The sequence below is a fragment of the Aricia agestis genome, chromosome 2 (assembly GCF_905147365.1).
Source record: "Aricia agestis chromosome 2, ilAriAges1.1, whole genome shotgun sequence".
Taxonomy (NCBI): Eukaryota; Metazoa; Arthropoda; class Insecta; order Lepidoptera; family Lycaenidae; genus Aricia; species Aricia agestis.
The window spans coordinates 6,215,409-6,238,596 of NC_056407.1; the positions used below are offsets into that span (position 1 = coordinate 6,215,409).

Consider the following 23,188-nt stretch of genomic DNA (forward strand, 5'->3'; position numbering starts at 1 on the left):
AAGGTTTAATGAAACCGTTAAGGATTTGTATCACAACGTCAGAGTTAATTCAATTAATTTGTGGTCTGAGCTGGGCTTTGAGATCTATGAGGTTTTCAAATGAGACGCAATGCAATTATCAATTTCGTTCATGACCCAGTTCTGGCAATCATTTTATCTAAGTTAATTCCGAGTTGCTGGTGTCACTACTCGAAAAGACTGAGGGAGCTCGCAAAACCTTTGTTGCGAATAGTCAGAACAATGTTGCTGCCGCTGCGCAAGTGGGTTCTAGAGCAACAGATTGACTCGCCGCCCCCCGCAGGGGCAGGCTAAGAGTTATATATCCGCGCAGGGTATGTCTCATGGATGTTGTGCTAGCTCGCACATTTCCCATGCTCACCAGTCTGCGCAAGGCTGTTCTTACAATCGTCCCCCGCAGGGACAAACAATAAATTTTGAACCACGGTCAATGCCTAGCAATGCACGAAGTTCTTTTCACTCGAGAGCTTAGCCTACCCCCGCAGAGGCAGACTAAGAATTATATACCCGCGCAGGGTATGTCTCATGGATGTTGTGCTAGCTCGCACATTTCCCATGCTCACCAGTCTGCGCAAGGCTGTTCTTACAATCGTCCCCCGCAGGGACAAACAATAAATTTTGAACCACGGTCAATGCCTAGCAATGCACGAAGTTCTTTTCACTCGAGAGCTTAGCCTACCCCCGCAGAGGCAGACTAAGAATTATATACCCGCGCAGGGTATGTATCATGGATGTTGTGCTAGCTCGCACATTTCCCATGATCACCAGCCTGCGCAAGGCTGTTCATACAATCGTACCCCACGGGGACAAAGAAATAATTTTGAACCACGGTCAATGCCTGGCAATGCACGAAGTTCCTTTCACTCGAGAGGAGCTCGATTGGACAACTGAGGGAACTTCCACGGCAAAAGTACCCGTGAATATGCCGCTTCTCTTTCGGATCTCGGGAATCTCTGGGATCTCGGGAATGCCAAAAAACGTAACTGACAATCAAAAATTCAGAGCGGGTCAAACTTTGAAGTTTTACCACCGTTTCTCGTTGGCAGCGCCTAGATGCTCCAGGTTATTATTATAAAGATTCTAAAAGGGTACCGCATACCATTCATGGAGAAACCACCTCGGTTCATTCCAAAATTAAACCAAAATCATTTTTCTACCACAGAGTCTGAAGATATGTATCTCCAAATTCGACAAATGATATTCCAGGGTGTCTTAGAAGTTGCCAGCCCCTTGCCAAGTTTTATTTCGACAATGTTTCTGGTCCCTAAGGTCGACGGGTCCTGCCGTCCTATTTTCAATCTTTCCACTCTATTCGATTATGTTTTGACTCAGCCATTCGGGCTCATAAATGTTCAACTAATGACAGTTTCGTTTTGCAACCCGACGATTGGCTTTGCAAAATATACCTGTCCCAAGCTTATTTTACCTGGCAGTCGCTCCATCGCACTGACGGCTCCTACGTCTGTATACAAGGGACAGTTACTGCAAATTACTTGCTTATTGTCCGGTCACCTGCTTCCCTGACCAATTGGGTTAAACAAACCCTCAGAGAGCAAGTTCTGCGTATCATCGTTTATTAGGACGATTATCTTATTGCTTATTAAAACAAAATCATCCTACAGAAGCATGTCCACATTTTGCTTCAAAGGCTTTACTTACGCCTCAACAAGACCTGGTATTTCTAGGTGTTCGTTGGAACACGTTTCAAAACGAAAAGCTACTTCCAGGCGAGAAAATGTCTAAAATTCATCAAAAGATTTTACCAGTCCTGCCTTTTTTGACTGCCATAGTGTTTCAAACAGCTTGGACCCCCTGGAATTACGCCGAGATGTTGCTTCACTCTGCATCCTCTATGGGTTGTATCACGGGGAGTGCTCTGAGGAATTGTTCGGAATCATACCACCTGCAACTTTTCGCTATCGTCCCACGCGAAAAACATACCATCCTCATCATCTTGATGAGTGGCAGTCTTCCACAGTGCGTTTTTCGCGTAACTTTCTGCCGCGCACTGTAAAACTCTGGAATGAACTGTCACCAGCAGTATTTCCGGACCGATACGACCTGCAAACCTTCAAGAAAAGAGCGTATACCCTCTTAAAAGGCCGGCAACGCACCTGCAGCTCTTCTGATGTTGCGAGTGTCCATGGGCGACGGTAGTTGCTTACCATCAGGTGACCCGTTTGCTCGTTTGCCCCCTTATTTAATAAAAAAAAAAAAAAAAAAGTCCTGAGTCCTGACAAAGAGTCTGGTAGATCTAAAGACCTTGCAGAGCATCCTCGGTCTCCTGAACTTCGCCAGTTTCATAGTACCGAAGGCTACATTACCGAGCTCTCTTGTCTCTTCTCATAGACTTGGATAAGTCCGCATTTCCGAATCGCTGCTCTCTACCGAGACAAGCGTTACGTTTAGCGACGATCTTCGGTGGTGGTTGCAAAGTCATCATCTATCAACTTCCATTCATTGGGGTCCACCATCGCACTGCTTGGCAACAGATGCGTCGGACCTAGCTTGGGGTGCTCAACTCGACCACCTTTCCTTAACGGGGACATGGTCAGCATAAGAATTTCATGCATTACAATCAGAAAGAGCTTCTAGCGCTCTGCTTCTCCGAGGTCAGCAGTCAGCACCAGACTCTCACTCGCTCGACAGTTCTTTGGCAGAGCGACAATCGAACAGCTATAACCTATATTTGGGACGAAGGTCGCACCAGGTCAGATGCCCTGATGGACATAACCATTCAGATTTTTCGAGTTATTGGATCATTCCAAATCTGTTAACTTCTTGCACGGAGAAGATCAGAAAATGCGGCTTACTTGTGTGACCGATCTATTTGCTTCCGCCGAAGCTCATGTAGTGACTAATTATGTAACTCTCGACTTGACCGATCAAGCAGGTTTATATCACGATGCTATGATGCTCACAAGCCGACGGCCACAGTCCTTGCAAAATTCTTAGCTTATCTATTTTTAATAGATTAAGCTCTCATAAAACACTATTTTCTTACATAAGTAGATATCTTCCATGTTTGATACAGAGATTTCTGGCCCTTTAAGTTCTTACGGTTTGGTAAAACATGTTAAAATCTATTGCATTGAAAAAGCTTGTACAACATAAATTAAGAACTTATTGAAGTCTTATACTGTTGACGCCAGTTGACGCAAGTCATTTATTTGTATTTTTTAGACATACAGATATTTTGCTTTTGTTTTCGTCGGGCAGACGTGTACATGATCTTACACACTGTAAGAAAACAGTGGTTTAAAATTCTTAATGTGATTAATTTATTTAGTCATAACTAAAACGAACAGTTCTGATTCTAGGCAATCTAGCTGGAAGATTTTAAGCAATCCCAGTAATAAGCAACCTTGCTGTTTACTGGTTGCTTGTCTGAGACAACTGCACCACCAGGTAACGTCCGCTCAGCTATGGCTGAAAGTTGGATAGACAATGTATCCATTCATGAAATACTTTTGGGGCCGTTATTGAAAATCGGTACAAAAAACTAGTACTTTAATCTAATTCTAACGATTTAAGAAATTATTTTGTTCCTTTAGTTGATTTCATTATGTCCATATCAAAGCTTTTACAAGTTGTATTTTTGATTTGTCAATGAGTTTTTGGTGTAGTAATTGTGTAAAAAAGTGTTTGAACACTGGATTTTCTATTCCATCACTCTTATATCACCTATATATTCATTTATAAAGTTTTAGAAGTATTCCCACAAGGAATTACTATTTTTATTTTATATTGTTATATTTTCTTTTCACATTGGCGTTTTACTTTTATTTTGTCACATTGGCGTACATCATCACCAGGCGATAACAAACACGTCTCAATTATTATGCTTCAAATAACGGTCAAGTGTTTAATAGCAGCGTTTTACCCTGAAATAAAACGCTTATTAAATACTTACCTTATTTGAAGCATAACTTTATTTCTGCCTGGTGTAATTTCGACTCAATGATCATAGTCGAGCGGGAATTCTCCCTCTACCTGCTCGATGATGGCGCCAAGGTTGACAGAGCTACCAACATTCAGGAAAGAAAAGGAGGTAAAATCTGCGGAAACGGAAGTGCCTATCTCAATTATTATGCTTCAAATAAGGTAAGTATTTATTAAGCGTTTTATTTCAGGGTAAAACGCTGCTATTAAAGGCATAGAGTACACATTATTATACTCTAAGATTAAAGGTTTATGATGAAGACAACGACCAATGACGACAATATGTCAAATTGAAGAAGGGACCATAAACCTATAATATATTATGTCTATGGAAGGGACATTAAATTACTTTCAAAACATGAGAAATGGCTTCGGCCTGATGAAAAAACTTATTATTCATATTATTTATATCAAAGAATTGGCTTCGGCCTGATGAAAACTCTATTTCAGATGGTTAATATAAAAGAATCGGCTTCGGCCTTCACTATCATTAATTAAATAGAGAAAACATAGAAATGGCTGTATGGGCAACGCTCCCTTTGCCTGTCCCGACCGGGACGAATTAACAAAAAAAAATAAATGACGCCATGACAGGTCACGTGATGTAAATTTTTTTTGGGCATGCGCGACTATCGTACCGAATATTTCTCAGTGATACAGAAACGGTGAGATTTCTGCAAAAATATTGTTATTTTTATTTATATTTTTCCTTTTCAATATGATTGCATTCCTTAATAAAAGTTTGTGTGTGTGGAAATACGAAATGTAGTGTCAAAGTGATTCTGAGGTTCTAGTAAAAAGGTCATAATATTTCCTGGAAACAATCGTCTTGCATATTCGTTCTCGGCTAATTAAAGTAAAAGTGTTTACACTAACCACGGATTCTTCAACCAGGTAGTTTATAAATCTTTTTATATGATTAAAACTACAAATACATCTATATTTCGCGAAATATTTCGCGAATCAAAATGAAACTGACAGCGCTTTGTTGAATTTACAAAATGTCAAATGAATTTGAAAATGTTGTTATTTGATGAATTTAATCGATTATAACGTTGATATCTCCGAATATTGGGAGAGCTTTTGTACAAAATATTGTTTCCAATCCTAAATACATCTTAGTGTAATCTTGCAGTACAATACATTCGTATTTTTCTCGCATCCTCTGTAGGATGACATCATGACTACGTATAAATAATAGGAATTTCACATAATCGAAAGTACGGTAGATAAAACTATTAGATTTAGTAACATCTGATAAATAAAATTACCCAAAACGTGTAGTGCAATAGCAAGTGTGATAAGCCTGTATGGAATTTCATTTGCTGCTGTCTGGTCCTAAGGCTTTATTCAATTTAATGCTTCTCTCCTGCGATAAAATACTTCTTTTGAAAGGCCCCGTTTAGTTTTGGCCATAATGGATAACCAAGATTGTCACCATGATTGTGCAGCTGTCTACAGTATGCATAATTGGCATCAATCATGAACAGTTACAGATTCATCTGTATCATCTCTACACACTTATGATCATCTATGTTTTTCCATCATGGGCCAATGTGGGGAGGCTGCGTAATACTGCCGTCCTCGAGCTAAAATACCGTTAACTAACATCTGGTTGATTTTGACGTCTTTATCTTTGACGGGAAAAAAGAAGTTCTATAGACTTCTACTACCAAAAATTGTTGTAGCTTTTATAGTCATCAAGTTATTAAAATTTATATATCCGTTATATACACGCAAATCATTACACTCTTAAGCTTAAAAAATAAACATTCTTTGATCATAACTAGACGTCGGATTATATGCACGATCAAAGTGCCGAAATATGCATGCTAGTATGCGCAATAAATGGCCGAAATATGCACTATCAAAAGTCACTTATTATTAAAATTTATAATTTTTGTGAAGCGCCAATTTTATAATTTCATCAAATCCAGGATTTAAAAATTTTTATACAGCACCAATAATAATGTTCTACCAACATTTTGCAATCTTAATGTACCATGGAAGTTTAAGAAATAACTACTTTATTCAAATTTTTTACTAATGTTGCCAAATAAAAAGAAAAATGTTGTTTCTAGAAGGATATTGTACCTATCGGGTGTATTGCATTATTTTAAATGGGGATGGAGTCACATATTTGAAGTATTTTAAAATCTATACCTCTGTTTTGTGGCCTCGGTATGTGTCATGATAGCTAGTTTGAAGACTGCAAGGGCATAAAACTACCAAAATATGCACTATCAATGAAAAAGTGCTATTATATGCATTTGCATATGCAAGTATGCAAATGCATATAATCCAATGTCTACTCATAACTCAAAAAGTAATTTTTGTACATAACGGCATTTTAGCTCGAGGACAGTAGAATATCTGGTTTCTGAGTTTTTTTCTGACATCTAATGCAATAGTTGTTCATTGGTTTACATGCTTGATATTAGCCAATCAAAATATTAAATGAATATCATTAATTCGGCTTCATTCCTTGTATGAAAATAAAAAGTAGTACTTATGTTACTAGTTACATTTCATACCAACTGACCAACCAATTCCACTGAAATTTTATGCGATTACCATTATGAGAATAATGGTAATCTCAAAATGTCAGTGTATATAATCAATTTAACCCAACCCCAATAGCTTATCTATTGTTATCGTGGCCGGATGCGGCCGCTTAGGGCTTATGAATTAATATAAAATTAAGACTGTTCTATGATACAAATATGTTTGCATCATGATGCTAGCTTCATAAGTTTAAGCTACAAGCATCAAATCAAAAATTCTTCTCCAATTGCTACGTAATGGGCATTGTCCAAAAAAAATCACATGTACTTTTTATATTTTTTTTCCTTAAAATAAGGTATTTTAAGAATATAAATTAAATAATTTTGAAATTCATTGGCTAGTTTTTTCTCAATAAATTTTTAAAGTTTCGCTCTGACGTCATCATCGGCCGCCAATTGACCTCTGCAGTATGTTTTAAATTTCCTTTCAATCTTTTTTATAATGGTTGGTTCGTCAAATGCAAGTTCTCATTATGTGAAAGCTGATACGAGAAGCTTACCAAAAGTTCGAAACGTAATGTTGGTCGAATTTATTGCTAATTTAACGCCATTGAAGGTCAAACAAAGATTAAACATATTTGTTCAAAAATATAAGTAACTAATGGGTATTTTTTTCGTTTATATACATAAAAACGATCACTGACCTTATTCCTCGAAATGTTTTTGTAATGAGCAAAATTAATAAAAAATGGACAATTGATACAAATGATCTTGAAAAATCCCACAAGGATCAACAATAATGAATTTGAGAATCTATGTTACATATAAATTGTTCCTCTGCACACTAAAATACTTATTGCATTCAAAGTAATGAATGCCATGTCAATAGATAATATTATACAATAAATGTATGTTTTATAATATTAGTCAGGATATATTATACTAAATATTGTTTTTAAACTTTCTTTATGTATGGTGTATTTCCAGTGCCGTAAATAGGGTGTTGCCACCGTTGCCCAGGCACAGGGCATAGACTCTGGGGGGGGGGCGCCAAAATGGCCAGACCAGCCAGGACTATAATTTTTTCAGTTTGCTTCAGATAAGTTCCCGCTGCGCCCCTAGTCCTCGATTCCAATAATACATATCTCTACATCTTATATGCCAGTAATATCAAAAACGTCTATTAACAGTTACAACATAGGGATGGATGTTTTGACTTTTTATTTTTTTTAATTTTGTAATATATGCATGATTAGATACATTTTATAAGATATTGAATGTAAAAAATGACATTCTCACCTACATAGTGTCTGTACGAATCATAAAATTAAAAACATTAAACAAATAAGGTAGCACCAGGTGACTAACGCCCACCATCAAGAGTGTTATGGATATCCTGCTATAGTTGTATGCATTGATCATTTGGATTATGATAATTAAATAACAATTCAACATTTAAAAAGCTTCATTTGCATAATTACATGAATCTAAAAATTTTAACTGTTATTTAAGCAATAATATAATCTGTGAGTGGTTGATTAATAAATTAAAACAAATTTACATCATATTGTACTAGTCGATGCCCTCAAGCAAGTCCATTGCATCGAAATTAGTTTATTGCGTGAGAACAGTACATTTTTCCGGGATAAAAACTATCCTATGTCCTGGTACTCAAAAGTATGTCATGGACATAGGATAGTTTTTATATTACTATATATTATATTAGATACCTATGCCCTTTCAAATAATTTCCATTGTCTTTTTCCACATTTTCCTCTATTTCTTCTCTCGTATTAGTCTTAGCGTGATAAAATATAGCATATAGCCTTCCTCGATAAATGGGCTAACACTGAAATAATTTTTCAAATCAGACCAGTAGTTCCTGAGATTAGCGCGTTCAAACAAACAAACAAAGTCTACCGCTTTATAATATTACGAGCTTTTGCCCGCGGCTTCGCTCGCGTTATTATATACAAACTTTCATTCTCTATTTTAACCCCTTGGAGGTGGAATTGATCAAAATCCTTTCTTAGCGGATGCCTACGTCATAATATCTACCTGCATGCCAAATTTCAGCCCGATTGGACCAGTGGTTTGGGCTGTGTGTTGATAGAGATCACCATGTCAGTCAGTCACCTTTGAGTTTTATATATATACGAGCTTTTGCCCGCGGCTTCGCTCGCGTTAAGAAGTATTATTATATACAAACTTTCGTCCCCAATTTAAACCCTTTGGGGTTGGAATTTATCAAAATCCTTTCTTAGCGAAAGCCTGCGTCATAACATCTACCTGCTACGTGTATGCCAAATTTCAGCTCGATTCGTCCAGTGGTTTGGGCTGTGTGTTGATAGATCACCATGTCAGTCAGTCAGTCACCTTTGAGTTTTATACCAATATATATATATATATTAGAAATGCAGTAGGAGTTCTATAAGATAAGATAGATTGATTATTATTATACTTACCAAGTGATAATTTTATTAAACATAATATTCTAACGTAGTAAAAACTATAAACAAAAACATAATAACTAATAAGTATGATTAGTTCTATGTTACAATGAAGTAAAAAATAAAATGCCGTCTGTTGAATCGTATTAGAACTAAAATGTTCATTGCATATATTTCTGGATTTTTTATAATATTATACATAAAATACCTATATTTAAGATTTTTTAAATTTTATTTTAATACACATCCAAGACCCAGGAACATTGAAAACTTTTTGTTCCGCCTGCGGGACTCGAACCCAGGACCCCCGGGATGAGCGCTGGCCACGCGCAATGCGAATTCATTTTCTTCGATATTTTCATGGAAATAAGATATTTTCCCACATCAAAATGTAGCCTATGTCCTTTCTCAGACTCTAGAATAACTGTGTACAAAATTTCATTGCAATCGGTTCAGTAGTTTTGGCGTGAAAGCGAGACAGACAGACAGAGATACTTTCGCATTTATAATATTAGTATAGATTATGTGCACACTGCACAGCTGTTTTTGGGTATTTTGATTAAGGGCCGCGCTACACCGGAATGGCAGCGGCGAGGCGAGCACTTTCAGCGCTTTCATTCCGGTGTAGCGCGGCCCTAAGAGGGGTACCACTTACCAGGGTTTTAAAATGTTTTTAAATTTGACACAAATTTTGTTGACACCGCGCGCTATAAACTAAAGTCCACGCGGACGAAGTCGCGGGCAACAGCTAATATAGAATATAGATGCAAAAGTGTGTCCGCTAACCGCTTGTCTGTCTGTTACCTCTTCACACCCAAACCGCTGAACCGATTTTGCTGAAATTTGATCCATACCAAATTATGGATTCTTAGGATATTATTAAAGTACTAGATGTCCCGCGCGGCTTCGCCCGCGTAAATTAGAAATTTTACAGAATCCGTAGCTACATTTTCCCATAAAAAATATTTCCCCCGTTTTTCCCACATTTTCCTGAGTTTCTTCTGTCGTATTAGTCTTAGAGTAATAATATAATATAACCTTCTCGATAAATGATGAGTCTTACTCGATAAATGATCTATCTAACACTGAGATAAGTTTTTAAATCGGACCTGTAGTTTCTGAGATTGACGCGTTCAAGCAAACATACTCTTCAAGTTTATAATATTAGGTAGATATAGATTTTTTTTAATTATCGCTTGACAAACTCGAGTCTCGATCTAAAAGACTATGAAATGGTATAATATGGTAGTGATGATGATGATGATGAAGAATGTAATTTGCATAGTAGCATATGCTTTCTGTTCTTAAAACAACGCCGAAACTCCCAAACTTGTATCTATAAAGAATCAGGAATTCTCTCAGCACCTTCCGAACCACGGTATACCAGGTATATCTCGGTGCAAAATCTTACTTGTTGGTAGCATATGCTTAGAATACTTCTCACGAAACCGAAGTCACCATATGTTTCCCTATAAGTTTTGAGGAGTTCCCTCGATTACTTATGGATCCTTCATCAGATCACCACTTTTCTGAATATAATACCAAATTGGGATGATAGCCTATATACCAAAAGAAAAATTTTGAAAATCGGTTAACAAACGGCGGAGTAATCGTTGAATATAAGAAAACGAACATAACACCTCCCCCATTTTGAAAGTCGGTTAAAATTGTAGCCTATGTGTTATTTATTTAATATTTTAATCAGCACATGAATTGAATAACAAATTTTTTTTCAAATTAATCGTAGCACCATCTGTCAGGACAAACTAAAATTGAAATAGAATAATATTGAATGCGATGATAGCGCCGTCCGCCGGATCTAATGTAAAACATTCCAAAATCAACAACTCCTTATAAATAAGAAATTAATTGAAAAAACATTTTCCAGTAGACCAAACTGTAAATCTAAACCATTCTCGAATCTCCACGAACACACTCAAAAAATTTCATCAAAATTGGTCCAGTCGTTTAGGAGGAGTTCAGTCACATACACACGCACACAAGAAATATATATATTAAGATAATCATAATTTATAATGCAACATGAGGTACATACAATAGCCATACAGCATTAAAACCAAAGCTCTACAGGCTGGAACGGGTCATAAAACAGTCCACTGTCCAGCTATTTAGTATTTACCGTCGTGATCTCATGTTGCTATCAGAGGTCTCGTAAACTAAATCGACCTCTTCCTCAAGGTTACGGCTTACGACTCAATCGTAATAATTGCTAAATATTGTCTCCGCCCGCGTCTTTTCTTGTATTGTTTCGAGTGCGCGCTATCGCACCATAAAAAGTAAAAGAGATTTCCGTTTTCTCTACAAACTGAAAACGCGCTTAACGCACATAACCTTTGTATGGGTGTAATTGTTAATAAAATAAATAAACAGAAGGCAGTAAGGAGGTATTATTATAGTAGAATATTGACTGTATACTTATAGGTCTACTGTACAATATCTCATAGTGCAGGAGTCAGGAACTCAGGACACAGGTTATTATGTGGTCATGAGATTATTGAGACTATGATTGTGAAGATAATCATTCCAGATGGTGGAGATATTAATTTGAACCTTTGAATTGTTGTACCAATAACTTCATACACACAAACTTTTAGTAAATTCATATTGTGAGTATTTTGTTCCTTTTGTAAAAGATCAAATAAATAAAATAGAAATAAAAAAAATACTTTATGTTAAATCATTTCTTTTTCAGATATGTGTCTCTCAAATATGACCATAGTCCAACAAAAAACAGGATCAAGTGTCAGTATTTCAGTGTGATTTGGTGCAAAATAGTGCTAGTGTAGTGGCTCTGCTTGTGCAATGACAGTTCAGTGGGTCAGGACCATAAGTGATCTGGGTGTTGAACATACACTGAATTTATCATAAAAAGTAAGTTGAAATACATTGACCTATCCTAACTATAATATCTATGTGATGCTATACTAAAGTAGAGTCTGCCTATCCTACTATCATAAAATAAGATCCTAGCTAGCTTAATATCTGCATGACACAAAGTGGCAGGAATATAATATTGTAAGAATAAGAAAATTTAGGCAACAATTATAGTATCTCTGTTGAAAAAGTATTATCAGATTATCAATTTCAAAAGTTTAAGGGTGTAGTATGAAAGTGAACTATATTCCTATGCCACCTAAATATTTCACCTTTTAGTGTAATTGGTCCCAAGTCCCAACCACATGTCTATATTTTCCGAATAAAAAACTGTCCACCAGTCACCCCTGAATATCGGCAACTCTGTACTAATCTCACAATGTTCCCCAGATGGCCCACTACCCGCAGCCGGCGACGCTGGAGGCGGCGCTGCCGCTGCTATCGCGGCCCGACCTGCGGCTCCGGCAGCAGCTTGGCGAGCGGCTGGTGACGCTAGTCCGTCGGGAGGAGATCACGCACGACCTCGCCGGACCCCTGCTCGATGCTATGGTCACGTGGCTCAATGGAGGCAATTTTAAGGTGAGCTATCCTGTTGATTTCTACCGGAGTTGCGTTGCTAAGAATATATTTCTGAGAAACAATAGTCGTATGACCTCGCTAAGCGCAGTGATTCCAATGGATCTTAAGCGCTCCCTAGACAGTAATTCAGCATGACATGCATTTACATGACATTATTAATTGTTGCATGACATGCTGATCGCGAAACGATCAAGCGTGCATGTCATGGACATATTGCAGGACGAAAAATTAAGCAACTTGTCAATCAATGTACAGCATGTAGTTTTCATGTCATTTGCATCAATCAATGACAGCACGTAACGCATGTTATGCTGAATTACCGTCTAGGGAGTGCTCTAGACACACATTAGACGCAGAGCAGCTCCGGTGGAAACACAGCTTAATTTGACCATACATCGGCAGTATTTAACCTACTGGTAACATCTTTACCCATTTCAAGAGTAACACTACCCATTTCAAGAAAGATCTTGAAGTGGGTAGTGTTACTGTTGCTGAGTTGAAAGGTGACGCGTAACGCACTTTTTACTGCTATAGTGTTTTTATTTAGTACAAGCAGGCGTAAAAAAATAAATCCCCTACCCCGTAGCCGAATTTAGGACCTGTTTCGAGATAGAATCTGTCACATTTATGATTTAGCTCCAATGTAGCTCATGTTTTAAATCGGCCCAGTTGTAGCGAAGCATAATATAATATGCAATGCGCAAACAAACTGCTTTATTTAGACGACAATGTGTTAGATTTATGCGTAATCGTTCTGTGAATGAATTTGTGTGTATGAGTAACGATATACGACACATACAAAGACAGTACAGGGTTATGGCCTATGGGTTTTCCCTTTCGAGTAACCACTGACCATAACTGTTCCTGGGAATAAAATCATACCTTTTTATTAGGGTTCCTATTACTAAGACTTCGTTGTCTGTCTGTCCGTCTGTCTGTCTGTATCTCAAAAACCGCTATAGATAGACTTCTGAAATTTTCACAGATTGTGTATTTCTGTTGCCGCTATAACAACAAATACTAATAAAATTAAATTAAGAAATTTAAAAAAAACCCCGCCAAACAACTTTAAAAAGTAATGAAATAATATATTTTACTGACTTTAAGTTTAAATAATTCCTAAGTGTAAAGTGATATTTTAGCCCATAATTGTTGTCACATTGTCTCGATTTGGCTTGCTGAAAACTGACCCCATACCATAATGTTATGTGAAATCATACATCTACCTTAGCGGTCCCCCGACACACCTTGACAACAATTATGGACTAAAATATCACTTTACACTTAGGAATTATTTAAACTTAAAGTCAGTAAAATATATTATTTCATTACTTTTTAAAGTTGTTTGGTGGGGTTTTTTTTTAATTTATCAATTTAATTTTATTTCATGCTTTTTAAACTTGTGTTGGTTATAGTGCGGAATAATTTATATCAACAGGATCATATTATATCCCAATGAATACCATCTAGGAATGTCCTTTTGGATGAGGCCGTCAATATGAGCCCAAACATGAAACCTCCACTTTGGGTTCATAATATGGAGCTCGGCTCCTATAGAATCCAGGTGATGCTGCAGCAGCAGCATGCAATAATTTACTGTTTACCTACGTCTTACTAGTTGTCGTAATTAAAATGAGCCCAAACACGAAACCGTTGCTCTAAGTTGGTGAGGAGTTGGGTATCCTATTGTTTACCAGGTGCTGCAGCACCAGGTCAACTTTCCATTAATGTGTAAATATTCATAAATGTCACGAACTACAATGCAATAAAGCCCACCAAACGACTGCAAGTTGCTAATCGGCCCTTCACGAACCAGATGAACCGCGATTTTCCAGCACGGAGCAGGCTGATGATGATGAACTATATCTAAAAACACTCTCAATTAAGTCAGCTTTCAAACAAAAAAAACTAGATCAAAATCGGTCCACCCATTTGGATGCTACGATGCCACAGACAGACACGTCAACCTTATAACACCCCTCTTTTTTGTCGGGGGTTAAAAACAAAATAAAATTAATAATGAAGGGGGGCCTTCCATACAAGAAACGTGATGTTTTTGGCCTTTTTTGCTCGATTTCAATAATGGTAACATTTAGACACTTTAATTTTTATAAAATCCTTTATTATATGTGTGGGTACTTTAATAATAATTAATAATATTTAAAATATATTAAGGGGGCTCCCATACAAAAACACAATTTGTGGCTTACTTTTGCTCTATAACGGTACGGAACACTTCGTGCGTTAGACCGATTCGCACTTGGCCGATTTATATTTTAGGAAGGCATTGCTTATGATTATGAGGGATTGTATGGGTTAGGTATTATAAATCTGAAAGTGTGTCCGTCTGTTACTTCTACTTAACTATTGTTTACTATAATTTATATACCGGAAAAGAAAATACGACAGAGTTTATTGCGACAAATAACAATATATTGTTATCAATACCATCATTAGATATTGAATGTCGTTTTAGTTTGAACAAAGAAAGTCTGTGAATCACCGCGCCTTTCTCGGCACATGATACACATTCTGATGGTAGGCTTCGTAAAGTAACAGGTTACTCAAAGTGTGTCTGTAAATGTCAATTTTTAGCTATCTCTGATCTTGAGACAGACAGACAGATAAACAGTCAGACGGACAGAAAGCGAAGCCTCAGCCGTTTTTACCCTTTAGGTATGGAACCCTAAAAATTAAGAAAAGAAAAACAGAGTTGTCCAGATGGTTTCTGAACCAGTTTAGATGTTTATATTCCCCAGATCAACAAATATCAGTCCCTAATCAAAGTCATCAGTCCCTAGATGCCTAAATTTGCAAAACTCTAAAAATCTCCTAAAATAAGGCATGAAGTGATTGGCCCTTTTAGATTAGACATAGTTAATTGATCACCTATTATGTACACTAACAGGGAATCTAATAACAAATTAAATACGATGAAGACAAATAACTTTCAAAAGTTGCCCTATTTTTGTGAAAGTACCCATACGGGTGCTTTCACAAAAATAGGGTATACACCTATTTAGATAACCTGCGCTAGATCAATTTTTCATTCAAGGAAGAGTAGGTAACAAGTTAAAGGCATAGAATTAGAACGTTAGAAAAGGCATTCCATACAATCATCAGCGCGGAAATGTGTCACCCTCGAAATGAGTGAGCTCACTCATCTGAGAGCAGTGTGCCTTAGGACGCGGTAACAGCCGGACGTGTTTAATTCATTAATTACCGCGTTGTTTTTTCGCTACATTTCGCTCCAGAATGTGCCTCCCGACAGTGCAGTAACAAAACGAGGAATACAAATAAAGCCAAAGGTGTAATATTTCACACGTAATTACTAAGTTTTTATTATTTAAATTATTGTCTTCCGTTTTAAGAGAAAAATCAAAGCGAAGCGTAAAATGACCGAAAGAGAAAGTAGTATATGATATTACTGTAAGACAAAAAAGGACGACAATATTTTCTCGATTCGATTAAAGCGTAAAATGAGCGAAAGAGAAAGTAGTATATGCTATTACCGTAAGACAAAAAAGGACGGCAATATTTTCTCGATGCACATTTTGCATGCAAAAACATTGCTACAGTTTTGACGGCATACGTCGTATCTAAGTATTTTGATATCGTTGGTTAAAGGTACTGGAAAATAAGTCACAAGGTACGACTGGCAATCTCTCGCAGATTTTCCTTTGGTCATATTAAAGCTTTTATTTTAAAAAATCCTGTAAAAGAAATAAAACATACTTTTGGGCGATTCCATTATCGCGGGTGCAACAGTTTAAAACACTTAAAACTTCCTAAAGGCAAAATGAATAGCCGTAACTCGTAAGTTTTTAAGCAAAAAAATATCTTAGGCCTGGTTTAAACAATGAAAGTCTCGTCGTGTGTGATTCACGCCGGCGTTCTCGATGCATCATACACACTCTGATTATCTCGCGACAGGCTCCATCGCCCCCGATCGACGGTATTCTGGCACGCGTCGGCGATCTCGATGCTATATCGAACTTTGCACTTCACTTTCCATCTCAAACTTTTTTTTGCAAACAATAATTAATTGTAAATTGCATAATTATACATAATTTAATGTTAATATAATATATATATTCAGAATATAAATGACTAATGAGGTAGAGGCGCAGATATTGGTCATAAATTGGTCATAATTTATACGTGGGAGAGCCATGCTTTGGCACGATTGGGCCGGCTCGACCGGAGAAATACCACGTTCTCACAGAAAACCGGCGTGAAACAGCGCTTGCGCTGTGTTTCGCCGAGTGAGTGAGTTTACCGGAGGCCCAATTCCCTTCCCTATCCTCTCCTTTTCCCTTCCCTTCCCATCCCTACCCTCCCCTATTATCCTATTCCCTCTTAAAAGGCCGGCAACGCACCTGCAGCTCTTCTGATGCTGCGAGTGTCCATGGGCGACGGAAGTTGCTTTCCATCAGGTGACCCGTTTGCTCGTTTGCCCCCTTATTTCATAAAAAATACGTGGGAGAGCCATGGTTCGGCACGAATGGGTCGGCTCGACCGGATAAATACCACGTTCTCACAGAAAACCGGCGTGAAACAGCGCTAGCGCTGTGTTTCGCCTAGTGAGTGAGTTTACCGGAGGCTCAATCCCCTACCCTATTCCCTTCCCTACCCTCCCCAATTCCCTTCCCATCCCTACCCTCCCCTATTACCCTATTCCTTTTTAAAAGGCCGACAACGCACCTGCAGCTCTTCTGATGCTGCGAGTGTCCATGGGCGACGGAAGTTGCTTTCCATCAGGTGACCCGTTTGCTCGTTTGCCCCCTTATTTCATAAAAAAAAAATATATATATATATATATAATAAGATTTTTTCTATAACACTACTCAATTCTAATAGTGTAACACAAACTAAAAAGTCACATAAAAATAAAATAAAAGTAATACGGTCAAATCAGAATAGGGATCCAGTTACAAGCATGCAACAATCTCTCAGTTACTTATAGAACTCCGTGAAGTAATGGGCTCGGATCTTTTAAAATAGCTCACTTTTGCTCTATATTTTGAGCCAAGCGTAATTTTCGACTCAGTACGTGTGTTACGGTCGCGTAATTTTTGTGACACGAATAAGGATTTTCCACTTCATGAGACATTCTAATAAGTAAGTTGCCAATATTTTGTTGATATTGACACACTTTAGGATCCGTAATGTAATTAACTAATTGACCTTGTGCTTTTTGGTAAATAATATAATTTTATTACGCTCTTTATCCCTTCCTAATACAATCATTACATAGGTAAGTAAGTTTTGTACCGCTAGTCGCTACAATATAATAAAAATATAATAGTATATTTGGAGCTAATTTTATGAAAAAGCTATACTTGTTACGAGAAATCTGCTGGTGATGGAGAGATACCACAGTCTTGGCCCCCCACACATTCCCACCACTGTATCTCCTGTATCGCCAGGATCGACAGCGGTATCCAACCACGGAAACCCTTTGATATGATCTCAGGGAGCCCGAGGGACATGCTAAAGCTGTCTTGGGACCCGCAACGAAATTAATCAGAAGAAAATAGGCGGAGTAGGAAGAATAGTCTTGTCAAAAACCGGTGTGAAGGAATGCTTTAAGCAACCGATATCGAATAATCATCAGACAGCCCGACTGTTTCTTATTAAAATCAATACCAATATGTAATATTATAATTGAGGAATTGGCGAACAAAACCGGACAAGTCCACCAGAATGCAAAAGTTTTTTTTTTTTTTTGGATTTGTCTTCTCTCGAGCCATCTGCGTCAATTCCTGTTAATTATTTTAATCAAAACCGGTTAAAAATGCTTTAAAAAGTCCATTTTCAAACAAAATCGGATTAGTTCAGTAGTAGTTGATACTAGTTTTTAGCCACTGTGTAACTATTTTTCTCGCGGACTAATCCGTTCGCCAGCTCCATAATTTATAATACAAAATATGTGTGTCTGTCTTTCTATCAGCTATTTGTATGTCTGTGTTACCTCTTCACGCTTAAGAGAAGACACTAGGGCTAGAGTGTCTCCCTAACATCAAGCCTCCCCCCGCAGAGCGCAATAGAGATAACTGCAGCTTGATCTAATAAAAGCTTGATCTAAGAAAATCAACGATTCGTTGTCCCCTGATTTCTTCTCCAAAACTTAACCGATTTAAGTACTTTGTTCATTAAAAATTTCATATGTTTTTTAAATAATTAAATTATAAAAAGAAAGAAAACATAGGATCATGCTAATAGTGGCCATAGATATTTAAAAAAAATTATAACTCTACCGGCATTATCCAGGGAGGAAACGGCGGACAACGTTTGTAAGGAAAAACGGCCCTAGTATTTTAAGATGAGATCTTAAAATCCTTTCCCGCGTGGTAAACAAATTTGGGCCAACGAAAAAGCGAATAACATTTAAAAATTAAAGTATTTTTATAGTTTACTATGGTTTACACGATTTGATACAATATTTTTTTATTTTCAGGTGGCTCAGAATGGTCTGGAGGTGCTGTCGGCAGTAGCGGAGCGCATGGGACACGAGTTCTCACACTACGTGCCCACCGTACTGCCGCACATCATTGACAGGTAACATACTGCTCATAATAATATTATTATCGGAGTAAACAGAACTAACGAGTGCCGACTCAGACGAGATCTCGATACGTTTGACGTAGTATGTCGTATCGGCCGGCGCGCGCCGTACTAATGCGTTAATCAGCATTGTGCAACATGTTGAAAGTGACAGTCGCGCCCAACTCGCGTATATTCGCCCGTTTGTTTGAAGTCGAGGTACTCCTTAGTTCTGTCTACATGAACACAAAATTAAAACAAGAATCATACCTAATATAATCATTTTAAACTTTCGCGTTGCATTATAATTAAAAATTTTTAATTAAGTAAGTTGCGTTAAGTCCCGATTAAAAAAAAAAATAATTAACCTAACAAGTGCCCAATATCTGAAGTTTCCTGACAGGAGATTGTCTATTGCCTAGCGCGTTTAATTGGCTAATGACAAACTGTTTGCTAATTCAAAATCACTGAGGAAACTGAGCAGAATTTGAACTTGGGTCAGCTATGTAAGCACTAACAGTTTCTGGCAAAAGTTCTGCCGTTTAATTTGTAGTTAGCGAGCGCGACTTTCTTCTGTCTCTTTCATTTTATTATCGCTGTCAAAACAAAAGATACGCACGGATAAATACTGCATTCGAAATACAGTAAAAAGTCACAACTATTAGGTACTCTATAGCCCTTTAATGTTTTGAAACTGTTATTGTTATTTTTGGTCGCATTTCGGAATGCAGCATTAATGAAAAATGTTGTAAATGTATCGATAATATGCATCATAACTAGATCTTAGGTAAAATATGCTATTACTTCTGAGAATGGCTAAAATATGCAAATGCATGTAATCCGGTCTCTATTTATTATATTATCATAGTTACATTATGCTACTTAGATACATTATTACGAATTATACAATGCATCAAATAGGATCAGTAGTTTAGGCGCTACATAGATTGTCAAAATCTTCCTTTCTTTTACTTTTACCATTGTCGGGTAAAAAGATGTAAAGGTTAATGGAAACGTTGAGATTTGTGTAATCATGGGGTGTTAAGGGTCCATCTTATACTGGCAAAATTATTGACGACTAGATATTCAGTAATAGATTGCAAGAGAGAGGCGTGAAAAGTTGTAAACATAACTAGTAAAATGTAGTTGATATTTTACATCCATAATATTGTTATGAGGTGTATAATTTTATGACGCACACATTCCATAATAAATATTTCTTATTGTATTTCAAATAATATTAATATAAATACGAAATCATGTCTGTCAGTTACTCCTTCCCCCTTAAAGCGCGGAACTGTTTTCACGGAATGTGGTATAAAGATCCTTTGAGATTCGGGACATGTCTAAAGATGATTTTATCCCGGAAAAATGTAAGGTATATGGCCCTATAAAGGCCCTATAAATGATTGTCGGCGAAACGAAATTACGGTCAATAAAATAATTGTTATGCATTGATTCGCATTTCTACGTGTAAGTATGATTATTATGACGCATACAATACGCAGTTTCGTTTATACAGTAGCATTATTAATTCATCTGAAACAGTGAGTTTTATCAAATTACTCAACAAAATATGTTGTTATTGTTTTGAAATTCTTCTGCAATGATGCACCAATTTGAAACGAGTTTCCATTGACCATGATGTGAAAATAGTTTAATGTTGCATTATCTTATTTGGCATGTCGGTTAAAACAATGGGTCGACCTTGTTCACGCAACAGCTATTCTGACACACATGAATGAATTATTGTGACATCATTTTTAAGATCATATTCTAATATGCATACAGTTGAGCCACTTCCTACTAGTTTCTGTCAACAGTATTTTATAGATTTTTTTTCAAATTAGGTTTCTTACTTTGATATAAGTTTTGTTTATACCTTAAATATATTTATGCAACTATCCAATTTAATAATAAACTTATAAATAACACAGAAATGACAATTAGCCATTTATCCTTCATTTTGTCAAGACTTCTTAGTTCTTACCCACATTTATAAAGCCGTATATTATGATAAACGTCTGTAATATATCTGTAAATATAAAGATTGTAGGTTCTTCAATTCAGAAACCTTACATGCTCTTTTTGTTAGACGCTAAGTCGCAAGTCAATATTGATTATTGACCAATCGTCGCTGGTTAATTGTCTAAGTCGAACAGGAATTGCAAATACCGTGCATGTCTCCTGTAAAAGACTTTACCTCTGTCTTTCTCCCACCAGGTTAGCGGACACGAAGGAGGGCGTGCGCGCGGCGGCCCGCGCCTGTCTGTCCTCACTCAGCGACAGCCGCGCCGCGCAGCCCCGCGCCATCCTCGCGCGACTCACGCCCGCACTCAACCACAAGGCTGCGCACGCGAGAGAGGAGACGCTCAAGTGCATCGCTGCTTTATTGCACACGTAAGAGCTTTGGCTTTTAAACACTCTAAGGCGCAATATCACCAACGTCTGTAATTAGTGTTAACAGCTTGTTAAAATGTCATGTCTTCATTCGTATGAAAAACGAAAGAGGTAACGTGTTACTAATTCGAGCATTAAATTTATCAGTTGCCGGTGAAATTGGGCCTTAAGCTGGTTAAGAAATACTAATTGGCTGAGTATCATGTTTGATGTAACTCGTTCTTCGTACATATGACCAAAAAGGATTACACATTTACTACAGAATTAACAGTAGCTCAGATCGTTATAAGCAGACCTAATGTCGTATCTTGATTGTAAGACCGTTATAAACATTTAAGTAATAAAGGTATATTCATGCAGACGATTTATTCTTCACTGAAATTACTGCAAACTACAAAATATGCAAACATTCATCAACATCCCAAATCTGAAGAAGACACTCTCAGCGGTCTATGATGGAAACTTCAGAATACGTCACCATAACTTTTTAAAATGTGTTTTATGTAATTTTTAACCGACCGCTGTTTTTAACCGGCTCCCAAAAAGGAGGAGGTTATTAAGTTTTATGTAACGCTGTAAATGTGTGTGCAGTTACGGCGCGGCGGAGCTGCAGCTGCGGTCGGCAGTGCCAAGCCTGGCGGCGCTGCTGTCGGACCCCAGCGGCGCGGTGCGCGACGCCGCCGTCCAGCTGTTCGTCGACATATACAGACATGTTGGTCAGTACACGCTATTATATTGTGTGTGCTATTATATTGCTTCTCACTCTAGTTGTAGTAATGCCGCTAGATTATTGATTTTAAAATCTGGTAAATAGCACTATGTTTACCTTGGTGGTTGGAGGCAAAGGTGAATTTAGTACTTGTAAATCCTACCCAAATAAGGTAAGGATGGTTAAGAACTCAACCTTTTTAGGGTTCCGTACCCAAAGGGTAAAAACGGGACCCTATTACTGAGACTTCGATGTCTGTCCGTCTGTCCGTCTGTCTCTAGGCTGTAACTCAAGAACGGAAATAGCCAGAGAGTTGAAATTTAAATACTAAAAACAAAATAAAAAAATAAATGAAATTTTCAAGGGGGGCTCCGATACAACAAACGTGATTTTTCAAACATTTTTTGGTCTGTATCAATGATGACAACAGGTAGTCACTTGAAATTTTCACAAAGGCCTTAATTATAAGTGTATTTTAATAAATAATAATAATATTTAAATAAAATAATAATTTAAGGGGGCTTCCATACAAAAAACACAATTTTTGGTCTATTTTTGCTCTATAACGGTACGGAACACTTCGTGCGCGAGTCCGAATCGCACTTGGCCGATTATTATTTTTTACTTGTTGTAGGTGAACGATTAAGACAAGACTTGAAGAAGAAGGAACTGGTGCCCGGTAACAAGTTGGTGCTGCTCGACCAGAAGTTTGACGAGGCGAAGGAGGCGGGACTACTGCTAACTTCAGGTATGTCTCACTTTGTTATAATATAAGTCTTAACACCCTATACATATTATACTAATGGAGCATTCGTTCAGATGCTTAGATCCCATCCATCCATTGTGGCTGCCCTCTTCAGACCTGTCGTGTACGTGTTACGCGAACGTCGATAGCTCTAAAGCTATGCTCCGCAAGACGAAGTGCAAATAAAGCACTTTAAGATGTTTGTCCTCGTCTAACGGCTTTTCCAATGTATTAGACGAAGACAAAACATTGAATAACGATGGTGTAATAAAAAATTACTTAATTGCAGCCCTGGGTACAGACGAAGCGGACTTCGCGGTGCGTACGGCGAAGCGCACTATGACGATACCGACGTCCGCGCGCAGCCGCGACGGAGACAGCTCCGGCGCATCCACGCCAG

At 37.5% G+C, this 23,188-nt stretch overlaps 1 protein-coding gene across 3 annotated transcripts in view; it reads left to right on the forward strand.

The window, feature by feature from the left end:
• Positions 1-4,543: 4,543 nt before the first annotated feature.
• Positions 4,544-23,188, forward strand: part of LOC121738183 (CLIP-associating protein) — a 41,923-nt gene continuing 23,278 nt past the window's right edge. The window contains exons 1-8 of one of the 3 annotated variants that reach the window (XM_042130091.1): positions 4,544-4,625; positions 11,628-11,806; positions 12,200-12,388; positions 18,849-18,949; positions 21,158-21,334; positions 21,926-22,050; positions 22,678-22,791; positions 23,078-23,188. In XM_042130091.1, coding sequence (XP_041986025.1) covers positions 12,200-12,388; positions 18,849-18,949; positions 21,158-21,334; positions 21,926-22,050; positions 22,678-22,791; positions 23,078-23,188 — 817 coding nt within the window. In that variant the 5' untranslated portion in view covers positions 4,544-4,625; positions 11,628-11,806. Of the gene's footprint in view, positions 4,626-4,660; positions 4,855-11,518; positions 11,542-11,627; positions 11,807-12,199; positions 12,389-18,848; positions 18,950-21,157; positions 21,335-21,925; positions 22,051-22,677; positions 22,792-23,077 lie in introns of those variants that run through there. The other 2 variants (XM_042130082.1, XM_042130101.1) reach the window with 2 other exon arrangements.